At 36.6% G+C, this 23627-nt stretch overlaps 1 protein-coding gene across 1 annotated transcript in view; it reads right to left on the reverse strand.

The window, feature by feature from the left end:
• Positions 1-23627, reverse strand: part of LOC134533468 (tyrosine kinase receptor Cad96Ca) — a 213513-nt gene that overhangs the window by 78833 nt on the left and 111053 nt on the right. The window contains exon 2 of the mRNA XM_063370992.1: positions 9049-9269. Within this exon, the coding sequence (XP_063227062.1) occupies positions 9049-9269 (221 nt within the window). The remainder of the gene's footprint in view (positions 1-9048; positions 9270-23627) is intronic.

Genomic DNA, 23627 nt, shown 5'->3' on the forward strand with positions numbered 1-23627 from the left:
GAGTCTAGCGAAGCCATCCTTCTTTTGCGATCGTTAGTGAGCATCCCGCATCCCGCATAAAAGAACTAAATATTATTTACCTGCAAGCAACATGTGGCAACATCTGTTGTTAAAAAGTAGAACTACATGCATTAAGTACTTTTGCATGGGATATATTAATTCTCGCTGATGAAATATGAAAAAATTTCTATTTTAATATTGGATTTAATTTAAAACACTCAATTGGTATCTGACATTAGTCTCAGTAACTAATATGAATTCCGATTTGGGATCTGACGCTGTATCGAAAGAACATAGGTGTAAGTTTTTCAGTAAAGAGTTTATCTTGAGAAAGAAAAAAAGACAACACCAGAAGAATGACTGTGTTAAAAATCCACTGCGCAATATGATAAGTTGTGTTCGATGTAGCTAGTCGTTTACGCGGAGAGAGAGCCTAAAAAGACATGGCAGAACTTGTAGCGCCAAGCTTGGGTACAAGCTAGAGGACAACGATGAATCTACTACCCTAAGGAAGAGTGATCTGCATTACGACAATAATTTTCTTGGCTCTTCCGATCTCGACAAAGAACTTAAATTGAAGAAGGTTGATGATTTACGGAAGAATGAAGACAATGGAAGAATCCTTAACGTGAAAAGTGAGAATATATTCCAGCCGAATTCAAGTAGATCTTTCCTACTTTGTAAATATGATGGACTCCTCAATAGGAAGCATGAAGACGATGAAGACACTCCAACATCATCAACATCGAATTATTACGGTAAATTGGGTGAAGACGATTCCTTCTACGGTGATTGTTACAGTGACTCTGAGGTTGTTGACAAAGACATAGACTATGATGAAGCACCTAAAGCTATCAAGATCGAAGAATGTGGCGGTGTCCTGAGACCGAAACGGTGGAAACGACGTGATATATTAAATAAATCTGATCAAGCTTGTGATGATCACCGTCTCAAACATTAAAGTTACCCTGAGGTTGGTGGTAAAACGGAGGACAGCAGAGATCGTAATATTTATTATAAAGGTGCAAGGAAGATGGTGGTAGAAGGGAATGATTACACATCATGGAAAGATCCAAACATATTGGTTGACCGGCTAAGACTTCTACATGGTTCGCTTTGTGCAGGAAACTATTCGTGCACCAAAGAAATATCCTTCATACTCAAGGAACTGAGAAATGCTGACTACATACAATAATGGCTTGTTTTACTTGCATTTGTATAATGTAAAGCAATAAAATAAATAATTTAAATTATAAGAATTTAATGTTTTTATTTCTTGTATTCTGATTTCTAACTAAGACTTAGATCTCGTAACTTGTGCTTCCTTTTTGCCTTTTTTTTTTTTGTTGATGGAGCTTCCAAATGTGCTGCCTTTTCGTTGTCGGTGCTTTCAAATTTGCTGCCTTTTCGTTGTCGGTGCTTTCAAATGTGCTGCCTTTTCGTTGTCGGTGCTTCCAAATGTGCTGCGTTTTTTGTTGTCGGTGCTTCCAAATGTGCTGCCTTTTCGTAGTCGGTGCTTCCAAATGTGCTTCCTTTTCGTTGTCGGTGCTTCCAAATGTGCTGCCTTTTCGTAGTCGGTGCTTCCAAATGTGCTGCCTTTTCGTTGTCGGTGCTGCCAAATGTGCTGCCTTTTCGTTGTCAGTGCTTCCAAATGTGCTGCCTTTTCGTTGTCGGTGCTTCCAAATGTGCTGCCTTTTCGTTGTCGGTGCTTCCAAATGTGCTGCCTTTTCGATGTCGGTGCTTCCAAATGTGCTGCCTTTTCGTTGTCTGTGCTTCCAAATGTGCTGCCTTTTCGATGACGGTGCTTCCAAATGTGCTGCCTTTTCGTTGTCGGTGCTTCCAAATGTGCTGCCTTTTCGTAGTCGGTGCTTCCGAATGTGCTGCCTTTTCGATGTCGGTGCGGTCTTTTCGTTGTCGGTGCTTCCAATTGTGCTGCCTTTTTTTGACGTTGCTTCCTATTGTTTTTCCTTTTTTGATGGTGCTTCCAAATGTGCTTCTTTTTATTGTTGATAGTGCTTCTATTTTTTTATTGTTGTTTTGACTCTAGTATTTTAGTAAATTGTTTTTGATTTGACTAGCGTATTATTCCAACCGGTTCATGTATATACACGAGCCCTAGACAGCAGGACGCTTAGTTTGTTACTGCCGTCGACGGTGTAAGGATCACCTAAATTGTTACTTCTGGTGCATAAGTCGTGTGATTGCCTGTTCTTGAGACTTCGATGGCATCTTTACCGACTTTAACGTCGAACTCGATGGAGGATGTACCATCGACTACGGGAACCATGAAGTCAGCGCCGACGATGTTGGAGCAGATCTCGTTGGCAACGCCTCTGACAACACTGGAGGAGATTTCGATATGTGGTGTTCCACCATCAGCTGAAGTTTCATCAGCATTGAATACTTCAATTAATGAAGAGCGTACTTCGCATCAGTGCAAATACTGTGGCGCATCATTACTATCGCTTCAAATGCTCGCAGACATGAAAGAAGCGGTTGTTCTAATAATGTTAAAAGAATACACTTTCAGTGCAATAAGTGCAATAAACTAATTTCACGTCTCGATAGCTTACATCGTCATTATAAAAAATGCTCCGAGACGTATAATTAACATGGTTATTGATTTGACTCATGTGTTGTACCGGCTAATGAGACTATATAAGTGATATGAACTTCAGTCCGTCTCTGGCTGCGGTGATGAACGGATCGGATAGACATTTAAAGTCATGTAAAAGGCTTAGTCCGTACAATAAGAAGACTGTTTGAATCGTTGAATCCAGAAGGCTTTAGTAATTTGTCAGTTTTTTTTTGTACTTGTAGTAGTGTAGTATGTATGAAATAAAAGTATTTTTTAAAAGAACTTGCGGTGTTTTTATTTTCTCAAACCTAACACTTTTTTAGTATTTTTTTAAATTAAAGTTTTTTGTTTCGGCCAGGGATTGAACCAAGGACCTTAGTCGATCCAATCAATCATTATATGGATTACAAATTTATTTTATGAATTTTTAACTTTTACCCGAATCTCTAGCATTAAAATTACGAATTTCCAATATGGTAGTCTTGATGTCTGATAGGATGATGGTAGTAGAGGATTTAAAGTCTCTTTACGAATGTTGAACATGGTTTATTGATATTATTATTTTTTATATAAATGTAGACATTATTGCATTAATCGGGTATCGAACCGAGGACGGGAATCGATCGAATCAATATGTAAATTAATGAGTGATTTATTTAATTAATTTTGGAACTTTTCCCGAATTTTTAGCTAAATAATTACGGATTTTCAAGATGGCGGCCAAATTTCAAGATGGCGGGTGTCACAGTAATAAATGATTACTGCACTTTAGCGGATAAGAACTAAACTAACATGGCGTCAGCGCACTCTTGCCGACAAAAACAAGATGGTGGTCTCCAGCAACGAAGACAAGATGGCGGACATGACGTCATACTAGGTGACGATATATATGCTTTAAGAAAAGTGGTGGGAGTCAGTCTGCCTGCAGCCACCATTGAGGAAGGAGCCTGGCGCCATTTTAAATTTTTTTTTTGCACTCGTCGGGTTCGAACCGAGGACTCCGAACTCCGTGTCGTAAAAGTATGTTTTTTTTTAATGTTTCATTAAAATTTTATTATTTAATTTTGTTTATAATTTTAAAAAAAATCATTAAAATCGGATAATAAATAAAAAAGTTAAAGATGGCGGGCGTAACGAAAATTGCAACGGTGACGTCATAATTCAAAATGTCGGAAAACACATCGCCGGAATTTTCGAGAACACACAATTACGTCATCTAAAATGGCGGATCCAAGATGGCGGATAGAAAATGGCCGCCGTGATCTACTTGTCCCGTTATGTTATGTCCCGTTACGCTGTGTCCCGTTACGCGGTGTCCCGTTACACTCATACAAGATGGCCGCCGTGACGTCACAATCTAATATGGCGGACCGACAATCCCACTCCACACAATCCACACCCAGGACCCAGTCCCAGGTCAGTCATTCCTATACTACTTTTAAGAAAAGTGTTTAAACCGTACTATACTAACACCCTAAAAATTACAATTTTAATCATTCATCTATTATTGAAATCCAATTTTAAAGTTTTGGCCATGTCTCGGAAAGCGCAGTTTAGACCATAAGTATTAAATAATTTACTATTTCTTTTAATGAACTTGCAGATGAATTATTTCTGTCGAATTCAGATCGATTCTGTACAGGATGGCCTAGCAGCCCAACTTCTTAAATGTGTGGCATTCTCCCCATTATATTATTTATGGTCCTGCACTAAGATATCCTTACAACAAGGTAAATTTTTGTGTTGTATTATTTTTTTGCATGTTTATCACTGTTATCATTCCAGAATCTTCTTTTACTTCTACTTCCCCTCCATTATTGAAGATATTGTGTCTGTTCCTGTTTCTCTATGAAAGCTTCTTAATGTCAGATTTTGGGTGCTTTTATTATTTGTAAATAGAGTAGGATTCGTTATTTTCAATTTCTTTTTTATTGTCATTGCTGTCCAGCCATTTCGTTCTATGTGAAAATTGGGTAATGATCACTGCCAGTTCCTTTACGTTTTTTTTATTCTTAATCAATATTGAGATATTTAATCACTTTTAATAGCAGCTCGGAAAAATTTTAATTTTTAAAATGACTCTAAAAAGTTAAGAAATAAATAAATAATCAGGACCTCTTATCAGGACTTCTTTCTTGTGCAAAATGCGTTGTGTGGATGATGGCCAAGTAGGCCAATGACAAGTACTCAGGCAATTGTTTACTAGACTGTACTGTTCCATTCTTTACTCGACCTTGAACATATTCAGTATAAACAAACACAAACGTTTACAGAAGCTTCTAAACAGGAAATTCTTCACGTGTTTCCACATGCACATCAGAATTTATACATAAATTGATTACTCATATTATGTGTACGATGTTTAGCCCCTTCAAAAATTTGTAGCATGTGAAAAACTTACTTTTTTTTATTGAAAAATTGGATTTAATTTTATTTACAGTTAACTAAATTTTTAATCTGTCATATTAGATTTCATATATAAAAAAGAGGCACATATATACTGTGCTTAGTAATATAATTGTTAAAATATTCTGCAAACAAAAGGACTTGCATTCATTTCTTTAAACTTTTCAAGTTCTTCAAGCAAACTGGAATGAAAAAACAAATGTTTTTATTTATTGTATCAAATGATTTAAATTTGTATTGATTTATACGTTATTCTTATTTCATTATAGTATTTTAGTTCACATAAAATATAGTATGCATTCTCTTCTGTTCAACAAGTGAAAATAAAACAAAGTAATAGGTTGTATTTAATTTAAAAAATGCTCAAACGTCAAATTATACAGTGAAAATTCTGTGCATAACTTCTATGGTTTCAATTATATCTCTCCCTGAACCAACTGCCATATATATGTGCTAATGAAGTGGTATACACACTCATACATGTGCACTTGAGTCTCTCACTTGAAAAAAAATATACTTAACATTAATCTTTATAAATAATAGTATCCCTTTTTGTATGTCACAGGTCAGATCAGAGCCATGCCAGCGCTTAAAAATTACAATTAAAAAATTCACGGGAAAATTAACTGCTTTTAAAATCCCACCGGGCTATTTGATTTTTTCGCGTCCTATTAAACCACGTTATGTAGCTTTTTTTTTAATTTTCACAAAATGATATTCCCCTGATGGGCATGATTGTAAACCACTGGCAGATTATTTTGTTTCACAAATTTCCTTTCAACTCACTTCTTAATTAATCAAGCCACATCAAAATAACGAAAAAATATTTTTAACAAACCACCTGTGACAATTTACTTTAGTATACGTTCAAATTAAACGAAAATTCACTTATACGTACTGCAAAAGGTTATTAGTTACAAGGAGAAAATGTTTTCAAAAACAGAAATTAGATAAATTTCGACAATAATTGGTTACACAACCAACACAAAGTACTACTATTGACTTTCAATTTTTATAATGTTTTCATCGTCCCACCAACGCCCGTAAATAATGGTAAAAATTTAATCTTATAAGTATGTTAAATTTATTGCTTATACTAGCTATCCACACAAAGCTTCTGTTGCGCAAATATAGGGCCACTACATCTGCTTGTATTATTACTACAGCCTTTCTTTATCGGTGTTCACACGTGTGGTTCCACCACTGTTTCTGCTAGTGGCATCACTAATACCTCTCTCCAGGATTCTGCCAATTCTCATCTTTGGTGATCTGCCACTACCTCACCTAGTATGTTCACTAATATTTTCTTCGTAGTTCTACCCTCGCTCACCCTGGTGGATACGCAACAGTCCGCCCTAGAGGAATTATTAAGGTTTCATACTTATGTGTACTTGAGTCTCTCAGTTAAAATAACGCTCTAAAAAATTAATCTAAATTATCAACCTGGTATGTCTGCCATTGCATATCCTAGTATTATCACTACATTATTTTTTTATGTGTCTATCCATGCTCAATCTACTGCCCCTTGTAGTGTTATATTTACTGTTTCTCCTCATTGGTTCATAAAATGTATATAATGATAAATCCACCACTAATTTTTATATTTGGTTCATTACTGCATCTACTGTGGGTCATTCAATAACCATACTCATGGAATCTCCACTGCCTATTCTAATAAGTACGCTATTGCTGCTTCACGTATGTCTGTCAATGCCCGTTCTGGTGGATACAAACTTGCTTCTGCTAGTGTTTTCAGTACTGTCTCTCCCCATGGGTTCAATGCATTGATCTCTTACTGGACATCCTAGTGAATGAACTACTGCCTTTCTCCGTGGGTCTCAATGCTTACCTTGGTGGATCCACCCATTCCACTCTTAGGGGTATCACTTCTGGCTATTTCCATGGGTCCGTTTTTGCGCATCCTGTTGTATCCACCACTGCCCATCCTAGTTGGTTTACTACTGCCTCTCCTTATGGATCTGTCAATGCTAATCCTAGTTGTTCTGTCAATCTGTCACTACTTTTTAGGTGGGCTCAATACTGCCTCTCCTTGTGAGTCTGTCAATGCTCTTCCTGTTGGTTCACTGGTGTCTTTCCTCATGGGTCAATCAATCCTGATGAATCCCCCACTGCCCCTCCTGGTGGATTCACTACTGCTAATCCTCATGTATCTGTTAATGCTTATCCTAGTTAATGCATCGCTGCTCTTTTATTGGACTTAATATTGCCTTTCCTCGTCTAACAATGCTCATTTTGAATGATTCTCTACTGCACCATCTAGTTGTTCACTTCTGCTTCTTCTCATGGGTCCGACAATGCTTATCCTAAATGATCCATAAATGCCTTTTTTAGAAGGCTCACTACTGTATCTCCTCATTGGTCAATCGATGCTCATCCTGGCTGATCCGCCAGTCCATCTCCTAGTGGGTTCACTATTACCTCTCCCCGTGTATCCATCAATTCTCATCAAGTGATCAGTGAGTGCCTTTGTTATTTGGGTCACTACTGTTTGTCCACATGGGTCCATCGACGATCATTCTAACCTTCCTGGTCTTTCAACCACCGAAAATCATCGATTTAAGCTCGAAGTTTGAAAGAGACTTTTAAATAATGACAATGTGAAAATCTAAATAACAGTATTAAGATTGTCATTTGAGGATATTAAAATGCGGATATAATTGTGATACACAGTCAAAAATCTCTAAAACATTAAATAAACGATCTTATTTTATTTTTAAATAATTGCTTTTGTGTGCAGTAAAAAATTTATGTGCTAAACGGCAAGCATCTGGGCCTTTTCGAATACAGGCTTTGAGAACGACATACAAACACACATACAGAAATACATACAAATATTTAATTTTTGCTATAGATAATAGATTGAACAGTTTTTATTTTTTGCAGATTTGGGTAACCCAATATGTTAAACATTTTTGCATAGTAACTGACAAATTATTTACAACTACAGATTCAAAATTTTTTTGGTGATTTAAAATTAGTTAAATTACTGGAATATGAGAAAAAGAAATTCTCAGTTATAATCCTGAATGGATGTTCACCGAGTAGTCTGCTTGTAGAACAATTGTTTTGTTCTAAACCCTGGTATATTTTTTCACATTTTTGTATGTCATTGCTTTTAATAATTTGGTATGTGATACGATTGATATAATTTTTGTATGCATCCTACTGGTTATGAGTAGTCTACTAATAAATATAAATTTATTCTCATATTCCTTTCCACATAACCCTTTACTCATAACCCCTGTAAACTTGAGTAAACTTTGTGTTCAGAGTTGCACCCCCCCCCCCCACCCCCCACCCGCCAAACGAAATGTGCCTTCTTAAAAATCCGTATCAAGAAAGCAAGCAGAACTCCAAGAGGAGCTGAGGCAAGGGCATTCTGACATGAGGCGACACGACACCAAGTTTCTACCGCCAACAGAATGAAGTCGGTGAAATATTCTACCAAAAACAGTAAAGCAAAAGTACAGGTAGCTGAAACACGAAACAACATGCCCACACACAGGTAAAGAAAAACATATAGAATATTTTTCGAGTAGAAAAATATACCAATTTAATGTTAATGTTTTGGCTAAAGAAAGAAATTTACCGAATGGAAATATAGTGTAAAGTGTCTGAAAAGAAAGTTTCAACTGTTCATCCCTCTATGTGTGTATTTTTTTTTTTTAAATAACTGGTGTAATCCTACATGGATTTTTTTGTAAACGTCTCTTTGTTGTCAGCCATGTGTTCGTATGAAAGGTGAAATTTGTTCTAACTTAATCCGTCCACAGAATTCTTTTAGCTGTATATGGATTAAACTTTTTTTTAATCGACTACATTTAGCTTTTTCTCCGTACTTTTGCATTTTCATAATTTTTTATTCATTTTTTAAGGTTTTTATGACAAACAGCACAGCCAGCAAAGGCACATAAAGAACGTTTTAAAATGAAACTTGGAATAATTCAAAGAATGTATCTTTCATCTGGTCATTTGCAAGCTCTGTTTGATGTGTTCCTCGCGGCCCTGGTGTGGTCCTGGTGGATCCGAGGCTGAACACCTACCCGGCCGCGCAGGGAGTCGTTGAGGTAGACGACGCCGGTGGCGTTGTCGATGCGGAAGGGCAGCGGGGGCGCCGCGGGGTCGGCGGGCTCCAGGCCGAACACCAGTGGGTCTCCCTCGTTGTCCTGCGCGCGCACCTTCACCACCACGGAGCCCGCCGGCTCGTCCTCCTGGATCTGCCACTGGCGGTCCAGCTGCAGCACGGGCGGCGAGTTCTCTGCCCCTGCCGAGCGACAAGCAGCACCTCACCTCATCAGTGTTCTCCCGCTGTACTTGCGGCCAACCGGCACTGCCGGCTGTTTTAGCATCACCTCAGGCTTTCAATATACATACTGTATAGAAGTCGCGAGCGGATAGGATTTACTCTACGTTTTTCAGGAGCGAAAAATGAGCAGCTTGGGAACTTCACCGCTGCAGTGCGCTGCCGTAACGTCCTGTATCGTCTTAGGTTGTTATTTGCACGTTAGAGCGCAGCACTGTCGCCCGCTGTCATTCCCCGCACCCCCCACCCAAGCGTCAGCGACAAAACCGGTTTGTTCATTCCCCTGATCACCTCCTTTCCGTCTGCCTTACAAACATCTGCAGGTTTCTACCCCGCACGCTGTACGGAAATAACTAATAACATACCATTATAAAGTACCTATTTGAAAACACACCGACGGGACGGTCGCTCCACGCGCCAAGCTTTGACCATCGAGATAAAATTCTAGGGTGCTAGGGAACAATATGAAACGTCACAATTCGGTCACAATAGCGGAAGTCAGCAAGCTGACTGACTGTTTACATTTTTTCATTGTACATTTGTACATTTTTACTCTTTCAGCCCATGTAGCATATTTCGGAACTATTAAATATGCTAGCATCAGGCGCCCCCCCCCCCCCCCCCCCCAAAATTCATTGGGCCCCGTTGCTAGAAGTCATGTTGCCCCCCCCCCCCTTTTTTTGTTTCTAACAGAGATAAAAAGAATTTTTTTCCATTATGTACATTGTTTTAGTTATATATTTATTTATCCTTTTCACAATTATTTTTAAAACACATTAAAACTAGTTTTAAGTCAGTGTTTCGATTGTCAACGTAAATTTATTTTGAATAATGGCAAATAAATTAGTGTAGGGTGTTCTGCACTGTCAACATGGTGTCACGTCAGTTGGTGGTGGTTTTGTTACTCGCAGTTGTAGATTCAGACACGTTCTGTACGCACAGCATATTCCAAATAATATTACTATGGTGTAATATTTCATCGGTAACTAAATTAAGGCCTTACTGTTTAATTTTTTTCTATGATTTATTTAAAATTGTCTACTTTTTTGTGTTAAGTTTTTTTTTCTTTCCTTCGCAGGCCCCCTAGACCCATGGGCCCCGTTGCCATAGCAACGGTAGCACCGGCCATGTGGGGGCCCTGGCTAGCATAGATTGAAGTAGGAAGTTATTTTTTTTTCCTTTAGTGTAAGGTGTATATGGCAGTTCGTGACAACAGTTATACAACCTTTGGCGTGTGACTTCGGTTGTCGCTTCCCGTTTCGTGCTGGCCGAGAATATGACGTAGTTACTGACGTGATTCGCCTGCGGCGAATTTGTGTTATTTAATTGCTATTTGATTTTCTTGCCTAATCCGGCGTAAACAATATAAATTAGCATGCCTGTCTATGGTATGATGGGAAACTGGTGTTTATTTATTTTTGGTATTTCGTTGATACAAGAAAACGTTTGTGGGTGTTATTGACACAATAAATAGTGCATGGTTAATAAAATATCTACTAGTTGGGATTTTGTGGTGTTTATAGCAAAAAAACACGGTGAATATGAAAACAAAATCGCCGCGAATCACGTGAACTCTAAAGTTTCGTACGAAGTATTTTTTATGACACGTGAATCTCCAAACATCTTACGTTATTATTTTCGTTGTTATAAACAAATGGGTCATCCCTATTACTATGTCCAACAATTACAGTAACAACTAATAATACTGCGAATGAGTGATTTAGCAGCTGTAATTTGTCATATTTGAAGTAAACCACTATCAGAAAAATTAAGATATTAAATGTCAACGCAAGCGTAGAACATATTGCAAACCACCACGCACACGTACTTCTTATACAAATACATTTAGTTGTAAAACAATGGTTCACTCATGTAGCGTCATCATACATATTATTGGTGTTTAAGTTTTTTCAGTTTACTATTTTCTTTCACATTTGTCTGAGATTTATCATGAGACTGATTTATTTGGGGGTCAGATTCTGAAATATGTTCTTCATGGAGTATCAAAGAACAAGGACTGGAAGCAGTCTCCTCTGTGTTGAAGCTTTGTTCAGTTAATGGCGGGGATTTGCATGGTGTGAACATTCGAGGAACGACAAAATAATTTATTGACTTCTTAAGTTCATTTTTGAATTGGTTCACTTCAAAATGATCAGCGCATATCACACGGTTTCTAAGTTTGTTGTCTGATAGTTCCAGAAGTTTGTCGTTACCACTTTTCAAAATCCATTCAAGACATTTAAAAAAAAGTGTCATTAGAACCTGTTTTAATCAATATCAGTAACCACAGTGTACCTACTATGTTTTATTAAAATAACCTTATCAAGTAATACGTACATTAAAATATGCGTACATTGAAGTAAATTACTGCTAAAAATATTATTCTGTCTCAACATTCAAGATTAAATATTAGTCTAATTATGCGTAGTGTATTACTAGGTTGTGATGAAATTCTTTCAGTAGGTTAGGAAAATAATCACATATTATTAAAACGAAAATAATTGCACATTTACACGTTTGCAAGATTTTGGTGTTGAAAAACACATAGGCCCCTATATTGATGCGCCAAACGAAATAAGGAAAAAAAAAACCTATTTGTGTTGATATTTTAACCACGCCATTGTTCTCATTTCATTAACACTAATAATGTAAATACTTTCAATTTATTATTGTTAATAATAAAAATCCTAAAATGCAACATTAGCACAATCATTTCCCATTTTTACTACGGTCCTAACATAATTATCATGACTGTTGCCTGTTTTTGTGTATTGGTAAATTTGAAGGTATGTTAACGTAATGGGAAAAACGCCGAACAATATTTTATATTTTCATGTTGGATAGGGCACACAAAACCTTTGTGTTTCTTACATGTGTACGGTTGAAGGTAGAATTGTATTGTTTCAACTTTATACCTAATCGTGAATTTCAGCGTCACAAATTATTTACTTTGCGTTATTTGACGTAAATTACATTGTACAAATTTACATACACCATACGGCAGGGCCATCATGCGTAACTCATAACAGTTTTGTCTACAAGAGTCGTTTTGTTTTGTTTTGCAAGAATTTAATTTCCTCAACATAATAACACACTTCACGTGGAAGTGAACGAGAATATAATATGTTAATAAATGTCTTGTGAAATCACAGAAAGTATTACTTTTCTCTAATAAATTATTGCTCGAGTAAATCAGTTTTAACATTATATCCTTATGAAGTTTAATAAACCAAAAAGTTTTAACGGTTTCAAAGGCTAAACTTCTTGAGGGCTTTCTTTTTTCAAAGAGAGAAAAAATGTCCTATTTACCAATTAAAGCAATTAACTGTAGCGTCAGCATGCAGGGATTGATATTTTCACCTATCATAATCTTGACAGTGAATTATAAGCTAAAAGCAACCTCCATTGTTATTCTTCGGAATTTTAATGAACAGTTAAAGTTATTTATTACTAACTTTTCAAGCTAGTGTTTTACGCTAAGCATTGAAACTAATATGTAGAATTTTTTTTTTTTAAATCGTGTGAAATTATTTCGAATGATAGGAAAGGAATATATTAATTTACTTTCGAAAAAAATAGTCTTGAAACTTTTAGTTAACAGTAACTAACCATATGGTAGGTATTGTTATTAGCTTATAAACGCATCGATTTAATAACAACTTTGTTGTTTCTCATATACACACAATATTTCGATGTGTAAGAAAGTTATTCAAAATACACACTGCATCGGCAAAAATATCATGCATGAGACAAATAAGCGATCACCTCAGTTAGCTCTGTTAAAAGGACCCGGAAATGAAATGTGAATGAATAAAATATGAAATCAATGATAAAGGATAAAGTCTGAACCAGGCACTCATTATACTGACGAGTACATATTTCAATAACGGACGTCATAGCTATTAACTTTTAAGAATAATATAGGGCTACGAATCACAATCCCAGTTAATGAGGGGGAAAATATAAACTGTTCAACAACAATCACATCTCAGTGATAATTAGAGTTTAAAAACACTTACGACTCTTATTTTAAATTGAAACAATGTTTATGTAAACTTAACCTCAGAATTAAAATTAATCCGCGTGTTATTTTCTCTGTTTGGTTACCATAAAGCTATGGATATAATAATAATAGCCAAACTTCCCCCCCCCCTCTTCTTTTTTTTTTCCTTTCCTGCTTGACGATGAAACTAAAACCAAAGAAATTTTTGAATATGCTTAGACTATAACCTCACGGAAGCACGTGTGTCGTAGTAAAAACAAACCATTTTAATCATTGAGCGAACCTATTTTACTTTCATGATCACAACATCTTGGTCCTTGAACTACACTTCTGAAATAGCCTAGTAATTAAAAAAATTACCGTCCTTGTCTTTCATTGGGAAACTGAACATAGATATACCCGTGGTACTGTTTCTCGTATTAAAACAACCAGTGTAATCACATTTCTTGCCCATTCTGAAATTTGCCATCGTTCCTCGAAAACTAAGAACGAATACACTCAACCGCATCGCACCCAAAACCAAAATCTAAGGAAGGAACTGTGAAATGCTCGCCCTGGTGAAACATTCACTGCAGCTCAAGGTCGTTCAACGGGAGTTTGTGCGTCACAAAACTGTAGGGATGAGAGGTGGGGTAGAGGGTGGGTGGAGGACAACGCGTGTTTGAGGGAGGGTGGGGAAGGGGTGTTAGAATAATTCGACACTTGTCCGCTAGGGACCACCACAAGTCGATGTCCTAGAGATGGTGGCGATTGCGGCGGTGAATTAACCAACTACCTCAAACCGTATTAGAAATTTTAACCTGGGCTGGCTACTTCTATACATTATATATATTCAAAGCCTCAGGGGAGCGGCTCAACAACCAAGTTATCATTAGTGCATCACTACATTAGTACATTGCTTTCTGTCTTCAAAGATATTAGTGTTCTCCCACTGTATGAGGAGACTTTAGCATGGCCAACCGGCACTGCCGGCTGTCAGAGATGTAAAAACAACCTCATCACACTCTACCATACAACATTACTAATGAGTAAAAAAAAAATGTATACTGCGCCACTCTGCTCATCTATACAAATAATAAAACTGTTCGAAGCATTAAGTCCACAGATTGAATGAAATTATGCAAAGTTATTGGAAATTATTATCGACATTATTGAAAAACGAAAAACATAACATTTAAAATTTTTGTTATTTGTTTGTTTGAGCAACGATCGAGGACTAATTGACAGAATTTTATGATTATTTTTATCAGAAAATTCTTTGGCTAATTAAAATTAAAAAATGGATATATATAATTGCATAATTCCACCCCTAAGAGGGTATAAAAAAGGAAAACCTGGTTTAGTATATTAATTACATCTCTAAAACTAATCAAAAAAATATTGAATAGGCCTACCAATAATCAACACACAAAAACGACAACAAAAGGTTTTAAATTTTGTGAAAACTAATTTTTAGGGGTAAAAAAGGGATGAGTATGTTATTAAGATTAATAATAATATTTTAAAACTTAATTAAGCGTTATAAATTGTTTTCGTTGCCAATACTAAACATACGAAACTACCTATAATATTTTTTTAACTATTCGAAATTCCACCCCTAATATTTAAAAAAGGAGAAAATATGTTTTAAGATTGATAATTATATATCAAAATACAAATGAGATAAAATGATTGATATTGGGTAGAAAAATAAACATACAAAAATACCAAAAATAACCTTTATATTCTGCATAATTCACTCCTTTTGGGGTTAAAAAGGTGTAAATATGTTTAACAATAATAATTATAACTTTGAGTATAATAAAGCATAATAAATGATTTTGGATATCAATAATTAACATACGGAAAATACCAGCCACAATTTTTATAGTTTTCTAAGTTCAACCCCTATGGGTGAGAAAGGTATAATATGTTTTTGGGATTAATAATTGTATCTCCAAATTTAATTAAGCATAGTATTGATGTTTGGGTACCATTAAAAAAACTTACAAAATCTTCCAACCAAAATTTTTATATTTGGCAGAAATTAACCCCTAAGAGGTGAAAAAGGGATACGTTTATTTTTTTGATTAAAAATTATATTACAGAATTTAATTAAGGACTTTGCTTGAAATACCTTTAGCACAGGTATATGATCAGTTGACATGGTTGATAGAGTCGCTGCTGCAAATAATCGATCTTGAGAACACTACATGCGCGCTATAAGGCAGTATTGATATAGCCTGGCACAGAATAAGTGACTGCACGTATGCGGTGCCGATATGGCACTGGTGCTGCACAAGAGTGCGACGACTAATCAACTATGGTCAAGGTGATGTCAGCGACGAGCTTAATTTATTAAACTTCAGAAATCAAGTATTTAATGAAAGACTACAGTATTGTTAACCTCTCAGCCGCAAAGTCACATTTTTTATGTGCCCAAATTAATTTCAGCTGACATTTTTCAAATTAATCGCTTTAAAAATTCGCTAAATTAACACTGCTCTTTCTGTTGCATCAAAAACCTAGTACATTATCTGTGCATAAATGGTTTTTTGGTTAGCAGAATTAATATTGATGGAAATCAGATTATCATCTTTTCTAAAATCGCAATAAACAGTTATCAATGTTGCACCCAGTATCATCTAGTTGGAGGTTTGAAACAGCTAGCTACAGATGTTTACATTTTTGAAATCAAAGTTCATATTTTTTATGCAAGTGAGCGTAATAATAAGCCCTAGCTATGAAATTAAATAAACTCAGGTGGGAGAATCATAAGATATATACTAAATATTATCGAATAGCGGTAAATGACGGGGAAGTGTTCATAATTCTAATCACGCTTGTTACTTTTTACAGCTTGAAAATAACGTATTGTTGTTAAAAACTTGATGAGAAAATTTATGACTCAAAAACAAAAGCAAAAAATAAATTATCCTGAAAGTTTCATGATTAATGGTAATGACAGTAATGAAGTATACAACTTGGTGAGTGAGACCGAGCCTAGAATGCTACTAATCTAAAATGCACCACGATAAAGGATGATTATTTAGCTATTTGGTAACGGTTGTCAAATACGTACCTAGCTAATTAAATGGTTTTATTTATTCAACGCTATAGGATTCTTTAGCAATATTTTTGGTGTGTATTTATGTGTACCCAAACATTTAAAAGAATATGTTAGGTTAAAATTAATACTTACTCATAACTAACAAAAAGCGCAGTTTAGAAAATTGATTCGAAATAAGAACTTTGTTTATTTAAAATGTTTTTAAAAAAGCAGCTATGTTCAATCGATTTCAAATTTATTTTTTGGACCATCAGAATTCATTATTTTGCAGCAGTAATATATAAAAAAAAAACGATTTTATAATCTATACCAAAAAACTTTACTAAGGGAAGTGTTAAATATAAACATAACATTCGTAAATGCAACTTAATGTACTCAAACAAGAAAAAACTTTACGTGTTTGCAGCGATCCCTAAACAAATAACACCCTGAATGTTTAAAACAGTTGTTCGTGAAGGCTGCGCGTGAGGAAAGCTGCGCCGTCTTGCTGCGGTCTGAGCTGCGCAGCTTCGCCGCAGTGTGGCGCACTGGGCAACCCCTGGGGCCTTAGCGAGCAAGCGATAACGCCAGACTCGTTGCTACCGTAGCGTCTTCAAGCCAAAGAATCAGGAAAACATTCGGTAATATGATTCTGACGTTGGTTTTTAGTTGTTATTTCTGTAAATGAGGCCAAATTAATTATTTCATGACTTCTTAAATGCATATTTTATTTTTAAAATAAAACTTTGGTATGTTTCTAACATTGTTGAGTACACAATCGTTTCTTTAATATTTAGGATTTCTTTATATTGAGTCTACGGTAGTAACTGCGTCAGTAAGAAGCACTTTAATGGAGCACTGTTAGATTCCATTATCTAGGACTTCACTGAACTTTTTCTGTGTTTCACTGCCGTGAACAAACAGTTATTAAGTTATTAAGCACTGTTGACTCTACCACAGTGCGAAAAATGTTCACGGGTTGTGCATTTTCAGGTCTTCGTTTCCTGCGCGGACCGAAAACAATGAAGTCTGTGTTGGACCGGTTGTCACATCTAGCCCAGGAAACAAAGGTTTCAACCTGTGAAAAATTTGTCCAAAGCTGAATTTTTGCACAGTGGTAGAGTCGACTATGCTTAATAACATACCGAAAGTTTACCGCTGTAGACCTTGTGCGTATCACTGAAAATTTGCAGTTAAGTCCTAGATGACAGCGACTTGCAGCAGTTCATTAAAATGCTTCCCATTTACGCACTTTTAACCGTAGACTCTCGATAGCTATATGCAAATAATCTTAAAGCACTACTACTCACATTTATAATGAATAAAGTTCTAAGTGTTAATACTAAAGGTAAGAAAAAAATGTTTAATTAATGAAATTAGTTTTTTTACATCAGTCAAGGGTCTTACAAAAAAATTTCTTAAACAAAAGTTGTTTTATAGTTCTTAAGCTTTACAGAGACATATCTCTCAAAAGTCTAGCTTAATTTAGAGGATCACTGGAGACTCCCGAGCTTATCAATGTCGTCTGCGCACTGCGACAGAGCCACAACCGCAAGCGCTGTGGCCACTCTCACTCCCACGAAATCGAAGATTTTTGATCTTTGTAAAATTTGCTCCTAACTGAAATTTAAAACAGTGGTAACATTCAAGTTTTCTAGCAACATTTGAAATGTTTACCTCCGCAAACCTTGCGCGGAACACCGAAAACGAGAAGTTAAGTCCTAAATAATACTTTATTGAACACTCAACAATATGGCACTATAACGTAATTACTATATTATACTTTCAGAATAGCAAACCAAAACGTTCTCAATGATTAAATTTAAAAATCTTTCACTACGTTTGACTAAATATGATATTTATTCAATAACATTAGAAGAGAGGTGTTATGAAAAAAAAGGGTACGAATGGAAATACGTATTACAAAAACACGAAGAGCCCGATGTGAAAACATTAAATAAAAGTAGTTGCAAAGTTCTTAAACTTTAAATTAGTTTATTTGTTGAGAGCTTGGTACGATGTGTCTGACCGCTAAAGCGATCCGAGCCGCGAAGTGTATACTACTGCGAGTTTGTCGAAGTAGGCTCGGGTCAGGACGAATTTCGCTGTAAAGAAACAAAGGTTTTTAATACATGGAAAATTATCCCAAAGAAGAAACTTTGTACAGTTGTAGAAAGATCGTTTCTTAGTAATATATCAAAAGTTAACCGATGCAAACCTTGTGCGTCACACCAAAAACGAGCAGTTAAGCCCAAAATGACAATTTTTTGCAACGATCCACAATAATGGATATTGCAAATGCAGTTTATGGAGTAGACTGACAGTTTGGAACCCAAAATAATCTAGAAACTTTGCCCTATCTGAAGATAGAGATAAAAAGTACACAGTTTTAACATCTTAATATAAAATAGACAAGTTAAATCATTAAAGTTGAGAAATTAATTTTCATCCAATTTTACGGAAAAGTTAATACATCTTACATAAATATAAAAAGCCCTACGTGAAAATCGCTTTCAATAAACGTTGTTGCATAATTATTCTTCTTTAAATGGGTATATTTTTTAAGGTTCTCATACAATTTGTTTGGCCGCTGAAGCTATCCGAGCCGTGTAGTGCGTATTACTGTGAGGTTGCCGAAGTCGGTTTGGGGTCGTAACGAATTTCGCTGTTAAGAAATATGGAAAATTATCCCAAAGCAGAAACTTTGTACTGTTGTAGAATAAACGTTTCTTAGTAACATGTCAAAAGTTTACCGATGTAATCCTTGTGATCACACCAATACCGAGCAGTTAAGTCCTAAATGATAATTTTCCAAACGATTCACAAAACTGTGTTTCGTAATAATTTAATAACTCTATAAATACTTTTTTTAAGTAGGCTCTCAGTATACAGCAAACTTGGTTTGTCCTTAAACGCCATACTGCTACGGTAATAGGAATATTAAATCACTACAGACAAGATTTTGTTCCGTTTACTATGGTGAAACCAGAGCTAACCGAGAAATGACCGAACGTCCCGGAAAGTTGTGATATTTGACGATATTGCGCGAGTAGCACACCCGTACGTGACTACAGAGAATGGATAGTTTCCTTAACCGTTAGGATTTCTGGTACGAACACCCTCTCACAGGTAGGGTCTTAAAATACGGTCAAACTCTTGCAAAAACATCCACCACCGCTCTTTGCCACTAGCAATCCAACGACGTCAGCTAGGCACAGCACTCAAATACATTAACTTATTAAAAAAAACTGAATATGTAATGCTACCTATACGTTTTACAACAAAACTCGTGTTTTATTTATTTTCTGGGAAAAAAAACTATTATTATAGGAATTATGATGTAAAAGTGAAAAAAAAAAACTCAGAGTACATTTACGATGTATCGTTTTATTCAATTTTTATGAAGTAAACTGATTTTAGAGAAGTTAATATATAATTTTTCATTTTGTCGAATACAGGCTACATTAAAATTTTGCATTGTTCTGATCGAAAATAAAACGATATATCAGAAATTAAAAAAAATGTGTTGCTAAAAAAATAATTTTTAATAATACAATTTTTGAAACAGAATAAATCCATGCAGATATAAAACCAGAGGTCCTCTAGAGTTTTTCATTTACAAGTTCCAAGCAGAAATCATTTATTGTTAATTTTATTGTATCAAAAGACATTCATATAAGAAAAAAAATGCAAATCTCATTACATGTAACATAAATACACCCTCTCATATGAATTAGCTATGTTTTAAGTAATCCCTAAATAAGACCAAGTTGAATGAGTGTCGCAGTACGCAGTGTGTCGCAAATTCCGCGCTGGAACGGCGGTGGCCGTGAGAGATCAGTACGGCCGCAGTACACTGAAACGCTCGGGCCGCTTTAATGAGCCAACTTATTAACTCTTTATAAATATACTGTCTTAAAGCTAAAGGTATAACCAAAAACATTTATTTGGACATTTTTCGCATTGGGCTATTCAAATTGGTGTAAATCGTATTTTTATCTGGGTGGCAAAGATTTAAAAAAATATGTCATGAATTAATCGCTTAATATCATATCTTTAATAATAACAATTTGTGCTTTTTACAACATTAATGGCTGTATTAGAGTCTCAAGATTATTTTGGTAATTTTATGGACAGTCTAAATTAAAAACTGTACAAATGGGTAGCATTTTAATGGACTGATGTAAGTCGCTGTCATCTAGGACTTAAATGCAAATTTTCGGTGATACGCACAAGGTCTACAGCGGTAAACTTTCGGTATGTTATTAAGTATAGTCAAATCTACAACTGTGCAAAAATTCAGCATTGGACAAATTTTTCACAGGTTTGTGCCTTTTTGAGTCTTGGTTTCCTGGACTAATCGCGGCTGCGGGCTCCGAGGATGTATGACGAGTAGGACTAGGGGGGTGAGGGGGTATGGGGTTGGGGTGTTGAAATGCTGAGGGGGCGAGGGGGCGAGTTGGTGAGGGGACGAGTTGCTGAAGGGATCACTTTGAAGAGGGGAAGGGAGGTTTGGAAATCGGGTGAGGGGGAGGGTGGTATGGTGATTGATGAGGCGGAGGGGGAGGGTGGTGTGGTGATTGTGGAGGGTTGTAAAAGGGGGGGAGGGGGGGAGGGAGAAGGCTTCTCTTTGAAGCTCGCTTCCCTCCGACTGCTCAAAGGAAAACTGTAGGTGGCGAGACTGGGGTAGTTCTCCAAGACCTTCCCGCGATTTCCGCTAGATGGCAGGCCTCTCAGCTGCGACCTTCGACAACTTCCACTCGCGTGAGCTGTCCGCCACTCACTTATTATTGATGTGTTACATCTTAGCTCTCGGCTTAAGGAATTTGGTAGGAGTAATTTCATGAATGGAACGGAAGTCCAATGGAACGGAGATGAGTAACTACGGTGCTGCCAAATTTTGAAGGCTCAAACATCTTGAAAAGTGGGGTACAAGTGTGGTTCATCCTTATGTACTGATTTCTTTAACAAGGGAAGATTTACACCCCGCAGGGTTATCAACAATAATACTATTTAATAGTACAGTTGTCTTTTAAAACTTTATGTTTTAATAAGAGATATAATGCCAACTTAAAAATCCATAAGAATCCGGACATTGCAATTTTGATATTTCTTAGTTAACTTTAAAATGTAAAGATAGATCAGCGTTCATCATAGTGTAGGCACATAACCAAATTTTGTCTTCATATATTCGACACTTTGAAAAAAAATTGTTGAATTAGTTAAATAAAGTTAAGATTTGTTTGTAGAAAGTATTTTCAGACTGATTTCAGTCATGGGTGAAAAACAGTATAATTCCCAAGGGTAAATAACGGAAACACATTTATCATTTTCATTATACAAGTTACGATTTTGTAAGAGCAAGCGGGCCCCCTCGGAGACAGACTTTTTGATTTTTGTTTTGGGTGGGTGGGGGGCGGAAAGGGCCTGCCACATTTACGTAGTCGTGTCTGCCTGATCTGTCAGTAGAAGCTGCAGGTGCAGTTGCAAGAGAGCGTTTGATAGGTTCTTGTGATGGTGTAGTCACGTCTGACCAGAACTGGTAAACTTGAGATTTAGAGATGACACTGCAACATCAGAACCTAATATCATAAACCTTATTCGCCAATGAGACTTGCAACGTGGCAGGGCCTCAGGTGTGGGAGTGCAACTGCAGCGGGCTAAGGCGGTAGCGGAGAGGGAGGGGGACCAAGTTCCGGCCCGAGTGTCGTGCCGCAGCGGTAACGGGGTCGAGGGAGTTTCTCCAGAGACTCGCGGTTCCACTTTCACCGCCTTCTGGTTCTGTCTCGCTCTTCGGCCGCACATCTACTAGTAGTCCAAGAAGGCACAAACCAGCGAAATATTTGTCCAAGGATGAATTTAAGCATAGGGTTAAAGTTGACCATACTTATTAACAAACCCAATATTTATTTCCGTGGACTTTTTGCGTCAGATTGAATACTTGCAGTAAGGTCTTCTATATCAGTATCTTACAAACTTCCTGTAAATTGTTTTCAATTAACTCAGTTTTTACCACACACACTCTGAAAAACTACCAAAATAATCAATAAATGTTATTCTACACAACCATTACACAATTATTTGAAAGTAATAGCTAAATATTAAATATAATTAATACAATTTGTTGTGAACCTTAATAATAAATTACCCAATAGCAAAATGTTATTTATACCCAAAAATTGGCTAAAAATAATATTATGTGTTTAGAAATATTTTTCTAATTTAATTATCTGTAAGACATAATGTTTATGATAAGTTCTGCGTAATTAATCGGATCTCTAGAGCAGCCTGTGCGTCGGAGTGTGTACCATAATGTGGCGGTGCTATGGTCTCCTGACATCACGCATGACACGCATGCCCGTCCGGATTACAATGGTCTAACTAACACTAACACATTTAGCGGCCTGGGAATTCTGCCGGTTTTCCCGAGGCCACCGCGTGGAATAACGTGAACAAACGAAGCCTTTCTGGACTTTTCGGGCTTCGGGTCAGCCCCGGATGACGCGACTAGTCACAGTTGCTCTCGTCGGTTCGAGAAGAGCGCCACATGTTTATAAGCAGCGGTGCTGGCCTCCGCGGCAGTTCCGAGAGTTCGGAGATTTCCGTGAGTGAAGAGCAGTGCGACATGGGCGAAGAGGGTGAAAGACCCCCTCGAGAGCGGCACGACGAGGAGCGACGGGATCGTGAGAGTGCGACTGAGTGGCGCGAGGCTGTGTGTGTGGACAGGCGCGTGGTAAGGGGCGAACCACTGTCAAGCCTAGCTCTGGTGAGGAGTGCGAACTGTGGAACTTGACAAAAATTAAATGACATGCAAATAAACATTTTTATGCGCAAGTGATTCGTGATCTAACATTTTTATATTCAATTATTTATTAGTAATGCAAGTATAAGTATTTAATAAAACTGTAATAAAACTTAATTGTGCTGTCCCTTACGAAACCAGTTCCCCGAAAGTATACTCGTATCATTTTGGTGTCAGAAGGGGGTAGCCATAATTATTAGATTTAGTGTATAGTTTTTTAACGAAAATTTAAAAAATCTAACTTTAAGGAATTTATTTATTGGATAATTGAGTTAGTTTGGGAACCGTAGTTAGTTTTGAGTGCAGAAGTGGGAAAGATACTGTTAGTTTTAGTACAGTTTTGCGTAGGTTAGCTCGTAGCAGAAATTACTGTGTAGTCATAAGATAGTAGTATAGATTGTAAGTGTATGTAGACACAAAATATGGCGGCCAACTACCTTAAAACATAATTGTTTTCTTGGCCGAATTGAATAATAAAATGGAGGA

The sequence above is a fragment of the Bacillus rossius genome, chromosome 6 (genome assembly GCF_032445375.1).
Source record: "Bacillus rossius redtenbacheri isolate Brsri chromosome 6, Brsri_v3, whole genome shotgun sequence".
Taxonomy (NCBI): Eukaryota; Metazoa; Arthropoda; class Insecta; order Phasmatodea; family Bacillidae; genus Bacillus; species Bacillus rossius.